Genomic DNA, 14,782 nt, shown 5'->3' on the forward strand with positions numbered 1-14,782 from the left:
CTTATTTCTTTCTGATTCAGATCCTCACCTTCTCTGTGATCATATTACTGCAATTGTCTAATTTGAATCATTTGTGCATCATCTACAGCTGCTAAGGAGGTGGAAGAAAGAAAACACATAAACCTTTCAGTTGATAATTTGACGTGACCAAAGAAATGAAAAAATAACTTGTGATAGCATTTTTATTTATAATTTGAAGCTACAATGAGGGTCCAGCAGCCAAAAGCTATGAGAATATATTTAGCAACATGTGATATACAGTACAATCATCAAAAACAAAGCTAATGGAGAAGCAGAATTATTCCAACGGTGGCAGCCATAATGATATAAAACCCCCAAATATACATCTAATTAGAATAAAATGAATTCAGCACAAAAATCCAAAGATACAGGGTGAAATGAGTAATTAGCAGTGAGCGCTCATTTTACCATTTTTAAGATTTCATTGTATTTTTGATCCAAATAAGTTGTTTTGGTGAAAGAAAAGCATAAACTCCAGGATATTTAATAACACCACAGCCCTTTCCAAAAGAAGTGACTCCAACTAGAGCTCCGTTGCACAACAGTGGGCCTCCTGAATCCCCCTGCAGAGAGAAGAAATACTTAGTTCTATTTAGTTTGGGTACAGAGGTGAAGGTGGGCAGACAGTGAATTCAAAGCATTCTTACCTGACAAGTATCTGCTCTGTTTTCACTATTCGAGCCAGCACATATCATGCCACTGGTGATAACAGGATTGAGGTCGTAATGTTCAGGAGAGTTGCATTTCTTTCTGTCAACCACAGTCACTTTGACAGACATCAGGACATCTGACATTTGTTTTGTAGTGTTGTTTGTTGTCCCCCATCCAGCCACGACACAGATGGTTCCAGCTTTTGGATCTTGAATAGTCTTATCCAACTTGAGCAATCCCACCGTTTTGGTTTGCTTAACTGGTTTGTCAAGCTGTCAAAAAAGGAACATTATGGATTAATGGAAGAGCCATAATAAATTCTTTATGCCTCTTTCTGAATTCAACTTTCATCCATCAATCATCTATAAAAACATGAGGGTTTTGGAGCTTGATCAGGTTTAAATCTTTTAAATCTGTCATTATGTTGTATGGTCTGCTGTAACATATTATACTCACTAATTGTACTACCTTTGTATTTTATTTCATCTGGAGTCTAGTAATAATCACAACAATACAAAGCATAAAGCATAACATCCACACTAACACAGCTGATATGTTTATGAATTAATATTTAAACAAAACCCCAAGTAGATTTGGAAAATACAAAATTGCTTTCCTAGATTATTTTTACCCATAACAATAAAAAGTTCATATATTTTTTTTAATAGATATTAATAATCAGAATAATGCCTCCTTTCTTTTTAATGTGACTCGGAGCGTGTCATGCCACAGTTTTTGCTGAACAACCAAAGCAAACAAACTCACAGCTACAGCTCATTAAGAATACAGCAGCCATTGCAGAACCAAGACCAATTTTTACTGTTACTGAAAAACCTAAACGTATTAACATAACTTGACTAGAAATATTGTGACCAACTGAGTCTGACTTTGCAGCGGGCGTCCTTAGAATTGATTTACAGAGTAGCAGTTTGCACAGCATCTGTTTTTCCTGCTTAAACAAATGTAAAGACAAATATTTTTCTCAACTCTTTTCTATTTAGATTCATCTTAACAGATATTCACTACAGTTTCCTATAATGTTATCTTACCTTTAGCAGCATGAGATCATTGATTTTATCTTCTTTATCAAAGCAGAGATGAGGAAACTGTTTCTTAACCTTTCGGACCTGCCTGGAATTCTTTTCATTTTTCTCATTCTTGATGGAGTGCACCCCCAACAAGACCGTCTTAATGCTGAAAGAGAAAAAACACAGCAGTGTTAGATTAGAGTTCACATACATTAAAGGTCAGTGTACCAGCAGCACCTGAACTGGTTTATAAAGTCACATGTCAGTTAATCTCAGAGCTATTCTTTATATTTATTCATTATTTTTGATGTATGTAAAGTAAAGTTCTGTCCAAAGTGCAGACACAAACATTCAAAGATCAAGAGCACATCCTGTTTCAGGCCCTGTGTGTCCTGTGGTTTCTTAAAGTGACTTTGACCCCACAACACCAATAAGGCCATCTACATGTCTTACATGCTTTTGACCCTGATTAAGTTAGTAAGACAAAAACTAATCCACTGACAAAAGTTGATCCTGTCTCTTAGATATTATACTTATATGCATCTAATGTTCATTTGTGAAGAAACACAACTGGATTGTGTTTTCTGTTAACATAATCAAGAAATATCAAAAGGTAATGTAAAATAAAAGTTGATAATAAACTTATCAGAACACATGATTGATGATAGAATGTATTTTGTGTGTTTTTGCCAAAATATCTAAACTAAAACATATGTTTCTTGTTCTTACTCTTCACAGTGGGCAGCAGTCAGCACCCATGATGGACTGATCAGTATCCCTCCACAGACTGGTTTGTCTGTTCTGTTCTTCAGCAGAGCCATGTAAGGCATCGAGTGGGGCTTCACTTCTTTCCCACCAATAATCTCAGAACTATCACCTGAGGCAAAAAATATGAAGCCAGGTGATTAAATTAAATCAGTAGCATTACTTTGTGTTCTACGTGTTTACACCAATAAATGGTCACATAATAAATTAATACAATATATAGAATATTACTCACTTGTCTGGACCACGAGGAGGACAGTGCAGGAAATAAGCACAGTGAAACCCGTTGGGCAGAACATTTCGTTTTCGTTTCTCTGTTTGATGTGAGGGTGAAACACACTGAAACCCACCTTGTTGCCCACTCTTCTCTTTATATGTTCTACTCAAAGGATGTGGTTTGAATGTGCAAATGCATGAGTCAGCAAAATGGACACAAGCATCAGATAAAAATGTATGTGTATGAACTTCACATGGAAGTTTGTGGTAAACAGTTACCACCTGTCACTTACCAGTCATCAATGAGAATTATTGAGCCTGTCCCAGAAGAATTCATGTAAGCCGAAGTCATAACATGACCTCCACTATGTTTCACAGATAAGATTGTGTTTTTGGGATCATGAGCAGACTGTGTCAAGGTTCATCTTTGTCTTATTAGTCCAACTTCTCCCAGATTTATAAGACTCGTGTCTGTACATTTTGGCAGATTCCAGCCTCACCTTCCTATTCTTCTTGCTAATGAGTGGTTTGTTTCTTCTGGTGTTGTCTGTACGTTTGTTCATAAAGTCTTGTGAAACCTCATAATGTGTCTGACATCAACTGCTGTTGTCTTGCTCAGTCTACTCGTTCGACTTAGTGTCACTTGGTACACCAGTGGTTTCTTTCTTTTCTAGAAATCATGGTACTAGCTGTGGCCATGTATGTGCAGTGACTCTGGTTTCAGTGAAGTGAAGGTTCTCTGGTTTTCATGTTGGTAACACCTCTATATACTATTAATGCAGTCTGATCAAACAAAATACACATCTAAAACTGAGAATAGACATTCAGTGCTACTGTTTGAATATCAATGTACTAGGACACATCTGGACAACAATACTCCAATACTTTTGCTTACATGGAAAATGGGGGGTTCAACACTGACTTGCAACACTGTGTGACGAGTCTCATAATCTGTCTACATGTACATCTCAGTACAGATTGTACAGCAGGTGGTATTGATTTGAAATCACATAAACATTTGACTGAAAAATATCATCGATATTACTCATATAGATACTATCACCCATCAGCTGTAAACTTATGAAATATTAGGACAAATTATTTTATGCAAAATCAAAGACTGACCTAAGAAAGATTTGTTACTTGAACACTGTCAATAGCTGAAGAATCTGTGTTTCACAAGTAAACATAGAGTAAAATGTGAATGTTCTGTTGCACTATGCAGCAGGTTATACTGTGAAAAATGATCCATCTTGTTGTTTCTTTTTTTTATTTTCTACCTTAATGATTTCTTCGTGAGAAGTTTCACTTCCAGCTACTCTAGATAATCATCTGTACCTTGATGTAAAGTGTTGTGGTGTGGTGAAGTCTGAGAAATAGATGTCTGAGGGGACAAATACCAAACCTTAAACAATGTGTCCCCACTTCATGTGGGTGTACATGTTACTCATACTATAGATTACAAACCTCATAACAAATACAGTCTTCTTTTGGGTTTACCATAAGTACTTACCACAGACATGCTTGCACAAAGTGTTCTTTCAAGGCTAGTCTGGTCACATACTTCCAAGGGAAACATTTTATTATAGAGGTCTTTGCTAGGAAAACTTTAATCTGTATTTTATATCAACTTTAATGTAAGAACTGTCACACTGTAAACAAAACATTAACATTGTTTTACAAGAATCATGCTCACCTTGGCATAGATTTCCTACGCAGTTCTCTTGTGGAACTGTCATTTAATGCTGTTGTTCTATAGCATTAATGTCAACAAGTAAAAGTCATTATTCTTATTATTACCCTCTAATGTTTTGCCAAAAATTCAGAAAAGAAACCTTGAAGTGCATCTCACTGTGACAACTGGCGAGAAGTCACAATTGTGACTTGGTGGAAAGACGGTTTTGCAGTGTGGTTAGTTAAGAGCGGTGAACGGGAAATGTGCAAGCTTGACACAATGACATTACTAAGAAAGATAACATGTATTTGGACAGAAGTTTTTCACAGTTCTGAACAGATAGCATCAACATTCCCCGTCCATGTTGTTTAATGCTGAAGATTTGTCAGGATTCAGGCCTCATACCTGCCTGTTTGGACGTTTTTGTCTCCCCCTTCTGTTTGTTTTCTCCATTCCTGCACCTCCACCTCCACTCAACCCATGGACTCTTAATTGACTGATTAATTTCACCTGTGTTCCCCTTTTGTTTTATAAGCTTCCCTCAGTCCTTTGTTCTCTGCTGGTTCGTCACGTTGTGTTGTGTCATGCTGTGTAGTGTCGTCAGCAACTCTCGTTCGTCCGTCAGGTTCCTCTTTTGTTTGTTGGACTGTTACCCCACATGTGAGTTTTGTTTGCCTGCGATTGCAGTGATTTTGTGTTGTTACTTTGTATTTTTTGGTTTTGGCATTTGCTCCTGTGTTGCCTTGCCCTCGGCAGTAGCTTTCTGTTGTTACTTTGTATTTTTCAGTCTGTCGGTTTTGTTTTGTGTAGTCCTGTGTTAAGTTAGTTAGTTGTGTGTTTAGTTATTTTATATCTTACCTGCATTCCCGCATTGTTTTAGGTTGCTACTTGGTCTGTCTGTTCCTGGTTTTTTGTTAGCTCTTATCCACCGTGGTTTTGGGTCTTTTTGTGTTGATACTTTGTTAGTGTTTGTTTGGTTTCCCCGTGTCCCTTCCTTTGTTTGTAAATAAATATACTTTTGTTTGTACCCGTTTGGTCCCCGTCAGTCCAGTCCCTCACAGAACGAACCAGCCAAAAGCGACCATGGAATCACGCAATTCCACCACTGGTCGCACCGTCCTCCCTCCCTGTCCGTCTTTCATGCACTACGGTGTTTATGAAGACATCCTGAGGGATGAATATTTAGACCTCCATAGCAGCTCAGCGTATGTACTACGGTGTGTGGACATGGCTGACACGTTGGCGTGTGTGGAGGCCATGTGTAGGGCATCAATCAGGGCTTTCAAGGATAAGGAGTACCTGCTAAAATATGTCGAGTTTCAACACTTGGAAGACGCCATGATGGCATGTCTGATTTCGGCCAGGGAACGGTTTTTGTCGGCTCCCCCACCCATTCAGTCCTCCATTGCCAGTCACTCACCCAGTACGTCACCGGTTCCGCCAGTCACCTCTCCTGACCCACTAACCCCTGTTGCTCTGAGCCCTGAAGAAGCTCGCTCAGTATATGCAGAGCTGAAGGCTCAGTCGGCTCCAGAGCTAGATCTCCGGTGTGGTGTGTTAGTGAGCCAGTCACCCACCCCCTGTGAACCTCACCTTTCCCCTTACTGGGGTTCTCGTCTTGCTCTGCGGGTGGAAACCCCAGAGACTACCGTGCACAGCAAGCGCAGACGTCCCCGTCAGCGACGGAGGGCCTCCCAGGCCCCTGTGTCGGCAGTGCATGTGGCTCCGGGTGCAGTTGCCACAGCAGCCCGGGGTTCAGTCCAGGTTTGTGCGCCAGTTCTAGCTAGGGGTGCAGCCAGTGCTGTTTCAGTTGGTGGTACAGCTGATGCTGCCTCAGTTAGAGGTCCTGCAGCCGATGCTGCGGTTTTTGTTTGTCTTGGTCCTGCAGCCGATGCTGCTTCAGTTGGTCCTGCAGCCGATGCTGCTTTTGTTCGTCCTGGTTCTGCAGCCGATGCTGCTCTAGTTTGTTCTGGCCGTGCAGCCGATGCTGCGGCTCTTGTTTGTCCTGGCCGTTCAGCCGATGCTGCGGCTCTTGTTTGTCCTGCTCGTGCAGCCGATGCTGCGGCTCTTGTTTGTCCTGCTCATGCAGCCCATGCTGCTGGTGGTGGCCCCGCAGCCCATGCTGCTAGCGTTTGTTGTGCAGCCGCTGCGGCTTTTGTTTGCCCCGCGGCGGCCCTCGTCGCAGCCGTTGCTGCCGCTTCAGCCTCTTCAGTTCCTGTCGCCTCATCAGCCTCTTCAGTTCCTGTCGCCTCATCAGCCTCTTCAGTTCCTGTCGCCTCATCAGCCTCTTCAGTTCCTGTCGCCTCATCAGCCTCTTCAGTTCCTGTCGCCTCATCAGCCTCTTCAGTTCCTGTCGCCTCATCAGCCTCTTCAGTTCCTGTCGCCTCATCAGCCTCTTCAGTTCCTGTCGCCTCATCAGCCTCTTCAGTTCCTGGTCCCTCATCAGCCGCTGCAGTTCCTGGTCCCTCATCAGCCGCTGCAGTTCCTGGTCCCTCATCAGCCGCTGCAGTTCCTGGTCCCTCATCAGCCGCTGCAGTTCCTGGTCCCTCATCAGCCGCTGCAGTTCCTGGTCCCTCATCAGCCGCTGCAGTTCCTGGTCCCTCATCAGCCGCTGCAGTTCCTGGTCCCTCATCAGCCGCTGCAGTTGCAGCCACCTTGATTGCTGCAGTCACCGCTGCTCTGGTGTCAGCTGCTGATCTGGTCCCTGCAGCCGCCACTGCTCCAGTCCGGTTCCCAGGCGGGTCGACGCAGAGGCCGTCGCCCCCGCCGTCTCTTCAGTCTTCGGACGGGTCGACGCAGAGGCCGTCGCCGCCGTCGCCGTCTCTTCAGTCTTCGGACGGGTCGACGCAGAGGCCGTCGCCGCCGTCGTCGTCTCTTCAGTCTTCGGACGGGTCGACGCAGAGGCCGTCGCCGCCGTCTCTCAACTTTGAACTTTGTTTGTCACCCCAGGAGATGTGGTGGGATGACAATGAGGACACCACCACCCTGCTCCTGTCTTCTTGGGGGGCCCCTGAGAACTGTGGTCCTGTTCTGGCCCCTCAGCTCCAGCCGGCACTCCAGACGCCGGAGCATCCGCCCGGCGCTCCTCAGCCGGCACTCCAGACGCCGGAGCATCCGCCCGGCGCTCCTCAGCCGGCTCTCCAGGCCTCCGCTCCAGGCAGCCGGCTCTCCAGGCCTCAGCTCCGCAGCCGGCTTCCGCTTCGCAGTCCCGAGGTTCTTCGGTCTGCGGCTCTCCTGCCGCCTCCCGGCCGTCCGCCCGAGGCTCTGTCTTCTGGTTTGTCGTCTCCGCCTTCTGGTTCGTCGCCTCCCGGCCGTCCGCCCGAGGCTCCCCCTTCTGGTTCGTCGCCTCCCGGCCGTCCGCCCGAGGCTCCGCCTTCTGGTTCGTCGCCTCCCGGCCGTCCGCCCGAGGCTCCGCCTTCTGGTTCGTCGCCTCCCGGCCGTCCGCCCGAGGCTCCGCCTTCTGGTTCGTCGCCTCCCGGCCGTCCGCCCGAGGCTCCGCCTTCTGGTTCGTCGCCTCCCGGCCGTCCGCCCGAGGCTCCGCCTTCTGGTTCGTCGCCTCCCGGCCGTCCGCCCGAGGCTCCGCCTTCTGGTTCGTCACCTCCCGGCCGTCCGCCCGAGGCTCCGCCTTCTGGTTCGTTGTCTCTCCAGTCCTGTTCGCCGCCTCCTGGCCGTCCGCCGGAGGCACTGCTGGTCCGTTTGCCGCCTCCTGGCCGTCCGCCAGAGGCACTGCTGGTCCGTTTGCCGCCTCCTGGCCGTCCGCCGGAGGCTCCGCCTTCTGGTTCGTCGCCTCCCGGCCGTCCGCCCGAGGCTCCGCCTTCTGGTTCGTCGCCTCCCGGCCGTCCGCCCGAGGCTCCGCCTTCTGGTTCGTCGCCTCCCGGCCGTCCGCCCGAGGCTCCGCCTTCTGGTTCGTCGCCTCCCGGCCGTCCGCCCGAGGCTCCGCCTTCTGGTTCGTCGCCTCCCGGCCGTCCGCCCGAGGCTCCGCCTTCTGGTTCGTCACCTCCCGGCCGTCCGCCCGAGGCTCCGCCTTCTGGTTCGTTGTCTCTCCAGTCCTGTTCGCCGCCTCCTGGCCGTCCGCCGGAGGCACTGCTGGTCCGTTTGCCGCCTCCTGGCCGTCCGCCAGAGGCACTGCTGGTCCGTTTGCCGCCTCCTGGCCGTCCGCCGGAGGCTCCGCCTTCTGGTTCGTCGCCTCCCGGCCGTCCGCCCGAGGCTCCGCCTTCTGGTTCGTCGCCTCTCCAGTCCCGCCGGAGGCACTGCTGGTCCGTTTGCCGCCTCCTGGCCGTCCGCCGGAGGCACTGCTGGTCCGTTTGCCGCCTCCTGGCCGTCCGCCGGAGGCACTGCTGGTCCGTTTGCCGCCTCCTGGCCGTCCGCCGGAGGCACTGCTGGTCCGTTTGCCGCCTCCTGACCGTCCACCGGAGGCACTGCTGGTCCGTTCGCCGCCTCCTGGCCGTCCGCCGGAGGCACTGCTGGTCCGTTCGCCGCCTCCTGGCCGTCCGCCGGAGGCACTGCTGGTCCGTTCGCCGCCTCCTGGCCGTCCGCCGGAGGCACTGCTGGTCTGCTGCTCCCGGTCCCTCCACCGGGCCTCCCTCCGCCCACCCGGTCTGGTGTTTCGGGCCCTCCTCCGGGCCTCCCTCCTCCCGCCCGTCCTCGTTTGTTTGTGGCCGTCTGGTATCCGCCCCTTGCCGGGGGGGTCCTGTCAGGATTCAGGCCTCATACCTGCCTGTTTGGACGTTTTTGTCTCCCCCTTCTGTTTGTTTTCTCCCTTCCTGCACCTCCACCTCCACTCAACCCATGGACTCTTAATTGACTGATTAATTTCACCTGTGTTCCCCTTTTGTTTTATAAGCTTCCCTCAGTCCTTTGTTCTCTGCTGGTTCGTCGCGTTGTGTTGTGTCATGCTGTGTAGTGTCGTCAGCAACTCTCGTTCGTCCGTCAGGTTCCTCTTTTGTTTGTTGGACTGTTACCCCACATGTGAGTTTTGTTTGCCTGCGATTGCAGTGATTTTGTGTTGTTACTTTGTATTTTTTGGTTTTGGCATTTGCTCCTGTGTTGCCTTGCCCTCGGCAGTAGCTTTCATGCTGTCTGAGCCTCTCAGGAACTTTCACCTGGGTGTGAAATCCTGCGGGAAACTCCTGCAAACCCACATCCCAGGAAAATCAGTGACACCTACAGCAGACAAAAGGTGGTGGCACCAACCTGAGGGGAGTTTCCCCAGGTATAAAAACCCTGATTTCCCTTTGTTCAGGGTCTTTCTCCATTCTGACCGCTCGTGTGTTGATTGACCTTACGTACGTACGTACGTCTTCTTCTTCTCTTTCGGCTTTTCCCATCAGGGGTCGCCACAGCGAATCATCCTTCTCCACCTAACTCTATCATGGGCATCTTCTACCCTAACACTAGCCAACCTCATGTCCTCTGTTAAGACATCCATATATCTCCTCTTTGGTCGTCCTCTTGTCCTCCTGCCTGGCAGCTCCATCTCCAACATCCTTCTACCAATATACTCACTATCCCTCCTCTGAACATGTCCAAACCATCTCAGTCTGGCCTTTCTGACTTTGTCGCTAACACAGGCAACATGAGCCGTCCCTCTGATGTACTCGTTCCTTATTCTGTCTAACCTGGTCACTCCTAAGGAGAACCTCAACATCTTCATCTCTGCTACCTCCATCTCAGCCTCTTGTCTCTGTCTCACTGCTACCGTCTCTAACCCATAGAGCAGAGCTGGTCTCACCACTGTCTTGTACACCTTTCCTTTGAGTCTTGCTGACACTCTTTTGTCACACAACACTCCTGACACTTTCCTCCACCCGCTCCAACCTGCCTGCACTCGCCTCTTCACCTCTTTTCCACACTCTCCATCACACTGAACTGTTGACCCTAAGTACTTAAACTCCTGTACCTTCTTCACCTCAGCCCCCTGTAACCTAACGCTTCTACCCTGATCCCTCTCGTTCAGACACATGTATTCTGTCTTACTACGACTGACCTTCATGCCTCTTCTTTCCAGAGCAAACCTCCACCTCTCTAGCTGTTCCTCTACCTGCTCTCTACTCTCACTGCAAATCACAATGTCATCCGCAAACATCATTGTCCAGGGAGATTCCTGTCTGACCTCATCTGTCAGCCTGTCCATCAGCATAGCAAACAAGAAGGGACTCAAAGCTGATCCTTGGTGTAGTCCCACCTCCACCTTGAACTCCTCTGTCTGACCTACAGCACATCTCACCACCGTCATACTTCTCTCATACATGTCCTGAACTAGTCTGACGTACTTCTCTGCCACTCCCGACGACCTCATACAGTACCACAGCTCCTCCCTCGGCACCCTGTCATACGCCTTCTCTAAATCTACAAAGACACAATGCAGCTCCTTCTGTCCATCTCTGTACTTTTCCATCAACATTCTCAAAGCAAAAATGGCATCAGTGGTGCTCTTACGGGGCATGAAAAGATACTGCTGCTCACAAATCTCCACCTTCTTCCTAAGCCTGGCTTCCACTACTCTTTCCCACAGCTTCATTGTGTGGCTCATCAACTTTATTCCTCTATAGTTGCTGCAGTTCTGCGTGTCACCCTTGTTCTTAAAGATCGGAACCAGAACACTTCTCCTCCATTCCTCAGGCATCTTCTCACTCTCTAGAATCCTATTGAACAAACTGGTTAGAAACTCCACTGCTGCCTCTCCTAAGCACTTCCACACCTCCACAGGTATGTCATCAGGACCAACACCCTTTCCACTCTTCATCCTTTTCAGAGCCTTCCTAACCTCATCCTTTCCAATCTCTTCTATTTCCTGCTCCACAACATCAACATCTTCCTCTCTTCTTTCCCTGTCATTTTCCTCATTCATCAGATCCTAAAAATACTCCTTCCATCTTTTCTGCACACTCTCCTGGGTTGTTAGCACCTTTCCATCTCTGTCCTTAATCACCCTTACCTGTTGCACATCCTTCCCATCTCTATCTCTCTGTCTGGCTAGCCTGTACAAGTCCTTCTCTCCTTCCTTTGTGTCTAACCTGTCATACAGCTCATCGTAAGCTTTCTGTTTGGCCTTTGCCACCTCCCTCTTCACTCTACGCTGCGCTTCCCTGTACTCCTGTCTACTTTCCTCAGTCCTTTCTACATCCCACTTCCTTCTAGCTAACCTCTTCCTCTGTACGCATTCCTATACTTCCTCATTCCACCACCAAGTGTCTTTACCTTCTTTCCTCTTTCCAGATGACACACCTAGCACCTTCCTACCTGTTTCCCTGATAACCTCTGCTGTAGTTTCCCAGTCATCTGGAAGCTCATCCTGACCACCCAGAACCTGTCTCAACTTCTGCCTGAATTCCTCACAAGTTTCTTCATTCTTTAGCTTCCACCACTTGGTCTTCTTCTCTGACTTCCCTCTTTTCTTCTTCCTGACCTCCAGAGTCATCTTGCACACCACCATGCGGTGCTGTCTGGCTACACTCTCTCCTACCACCACTTTGCAGTCACTAACCTCTCTCAAATGACCTCGTCTACATAGGATGTAGTCCACCTGCGTACTCCTACCTCCACTTCTGTATGTCACTCTATGTTCCTCTCGCTTCTGGAAGTAAGTGTTGACTACAGCCAGTCCACCACCATCTGTCCTTCCAGATTCCTTTCCTTCACACCAAACCTGCCCATCACCTCCTCATCACCTCTGTTGCCCTCACCAACATGCCCATTGAAGTCTGCTCCAACAACAACTCTCTCTCCTCTGGGGATACTCTCTATGACCTCATCAAACTCACTCCAGAATCTCTCCTTCTCTTCTAACTCACAGCCAACCTGTGGCGCATACCCACTGACTACATTCATCATCACCCCTTCAATTTCTAGCTTTATGCTCATCACCCTGTCTGAGACTCTTTTCACCTCTAGAACATTGTTCACAAACTCCCCCTTCAAGATCACTCCTACCCCGTTTCTCTTCCTATCAACACCATGGTAGAACAGTTTGTATCCTCCTCCGATACTACGTGCCTTGCTGCCCTTCCACCTTGTCTCCTGCACACACAGAACATCTACCTTTCTTCTCTCCATCATGTCTGCCAGCTCTCTGCCTTTCCCTGTCATCGTACCAACGTTAAGAGTCCCTATTCTCAAATCTATGCTCCTGCCTTTTCCCTTCTCTCTCTGACCACGAACCCTTCTGCATCCTCTCTTTCTTCGACCAACAGTAGTCAAATTTCCACCGGCACCCTGTAGGTTAACAGCATCGGTGGCGGTCGTTGTTAACCCGGGCCTCGACCGATCCGGTATGAAAGTCTTGTGAATGATTCGCATGGTTATTTTGGCAATTTTTACGCCGGATGCCCTTCCTGACGCAACCCTCTCTATTTATCCGGGCTTGGGACCGGCACAGAAGTCACTGGCTTGCAACCCCTATGGCTAGATTACGTACGTACGTACGTACGTACGTACGTAAGAATAAAACCTTGTCGGCCGGCAGAAGTCGAAAATTTCATTCTTCACCAGCAGATGAAAAATTTCCACAACACTATTAACATTATCAAGCAGTAAAAATAACCCTCGATCATAATGTGTTTGTGTCTTTGATGAGGTTGGTGTCACATGTATGTCGTATCTACAAAGGAGAGCTCTACAGAGCACCACTGGAGATCCAGTGGTGGCCATCAAACTGTACAACTAAACCCTCCTCTGTAAGGGACTGACAGTAAATGTCATATTTATTTATTTATTCATCCTAGACTATTACTGACCTACTGTATAAAGTTGTTCTTGACACATTTAACCTACATTTCTCATGTGTTTAATTTATAGTTTTATGCTCACTGAAAGCCCCGAATGAGCACAAAATGTCATAGAAAAAGGTGAACAATATTTGCAGCAAGGGTTTAATTGTCAGACAGATCATGGGGAAGCTTCTCGGACACACTGAGGCTGCTCCTTTAATAATATTCTTTAATATTACTCAGCATGTATGTGAGTCAACAGTGTCATGGAAAACAGATACGGGAAAGTGATTAATTCTTTGAAGCTTATAGGCAGTAAATGAAGGTCATTCAACACAGCTCCCACCTCATCAGATATTTTGGATTAAAACAATCAAAATAAATAATATTATATTATTTATGTATATATATAAATACATGTAAAATCATATTAAAAAGAAATGTTCATTTATATTTCTAGTATATTTTCATTATTTCTATGGTGATATTTATGTATTGGTAATGCTTGGTGCGTGGAATATTATAGACCACTTTAAGGATACTGCTGTAAATATAATATGATTCTAATTGCCAAATAAATGGATGATTGTTTCTATTTTATGATTTCTACCTTAACGATTTATTCGTGAGGAGTTGCACATCCAGCTTCTCTAGCTTATCATCTGCATCTTGATGAAAAGTGTTGTGGTGTGATGAAGTCTGAGAAATAGATGTCTGAAGGGACAAATACCAAACCTCAACATGTCTCCACTTCATGTTGGTGTACGTGTTACTCATACTATAGAATACAAACATCATAACAAACACACTGTTCTTTTGGGTTTACCAGAAGTGTTCACCACAGGTGCGCTTGAACAAAGTGTTCTTTCAAGTCTAGTCCAGTCACATAGTTACAAAGGAAACACATTTCATTATAGAGGTCTCTGCCAGTAAAACTTCACTCACTGTATTTCATACCAACATGTAAAAATATTTATTGCATCATAGGTGAGGTGAGCTTAAAAGCAGGAAATAAATATATGAAACAAAATCTTAACATTGTTTTCCAAGATTCATGATCACTTCTGCATAGATTTCCTATGTTCTCTTGTGGAACTGTCATTTAATGCTGTTGTTCTATAGCGCGAATGTCAACAGGTAACAGTCATTATTGCTGTTATTACTCTCTAATTTTACCCACATAATCCAGAAAAAAACCTTGAGGCGCATCTTACTGTGACTATTGGTTTGACTTTTCAGTGTGGCCAGTAAAGAGCGGAAAACAAGAAATGTGCAAGCTTGACACAATGACATTACTAAGAAAGATAACATGTATGTGGACAGAAGTTTTTCACAGCTCTGACCAGATGGCATCAACATTCACCGTCCATGTTGATTAACGCTAACGTTTTATGGTCCCAGATGTCAAAGAGCTGGTCTACTCCAGCAGAGAAAATGTGAGTATTTTCAGGGTTTAATGCCACGTGCAAAACTCAATGAGAATGACAAAAAAAAAATAATAATAACATGACTGAAGGATTTGCATTTAGATTATTTTCCTGAGTAAAACCTAAGTGCTTCTGTGTTCATTGTGACTATTAACATTATCAAGCAATAAAAAACCCTTCTGAACTGTCTGTGGAGCACAAGGGAGAGCTTCACAGAGTACCACAGGAGATCCTTTTTTCCAGTGACAATCAAACTGTACAACTAAACCTTCCTTTGTAAGAGGGATAGGG

At 46.8% G+C, this 14,782-nt stretch overlaps 1 protein-coding gene across 1 annotated transcript; it reads right to left on the bottom strand.

Moving 5' to 3' along the window:
- Positions 1 to 218: 218 nt before the first annotated feature.
- On the bottom strand, positions 219 to 2,799 carry LOC113150576 (granzyme A-like). Its single transcript, XM_026343141.1, has 5 exons — positions 2,701 to 2,799; positions 2,430 to 2,577; positions 1,722 to 1,866; positions 669 to 944; positions 219 to 584 (listed from the first exon to the last, which is right to left on the bottom strand). Exons 1-5 carry the CDS (start codon positions 2,762 to 2,764, stop codon positions 435 to 437), a joined length of 783 nt encoding a protein of 260 aa, XP_026198926.1. The 5' UTR covers positions 2,765 to 2,799; the 3' UTR covers positions 219 to 434.
- Positions 2,800 to 14,782: the final 11,983 nt, after the last annotated feature.

The sequence above is a fragment of the Anabas testudineus genome, chromosome 9 (assembly GCF_900324465.2).
Source record: "Anabas testudineus chromosome 9, fAnaTes1.2, whole genome shotgun sequence".
Classification (NCBI taxonomy): Eukaryota; Metazoa; Chordata; class Actinopteri; order Anabantiformes; family Anabantidae; genus Anabas; species Anabas testudineus.

What these genes read in the sequence shown, in the direction of transcription:
- LOC113150576 (XM_026343141.1), bottom strand. Translation starts at nt 2,764, where the DNA reads ATGTTCTGCCCAACGGGTTTCACTGTGCTTATTTCCTGCACTGTCCTC. An exon ending in CCTCCTCGTGGTCCAGACAA is followed by an intron (nt 2,578 to 2,700) that starts GTGAGTAATATT and finishes TTTTTGCCTCAG; the next exon opens with GTGATAGTTCTGAGATTATT. An exon ending in ACTGCTGCCCACTGTGAAGA is followed by an intron (nt 1,867 to 2,429) that starts GTAAGAACAAGA and finishes TTTCTCTTTCAG; the next exon opens with CATTAAGACGGTCTTGTTGG.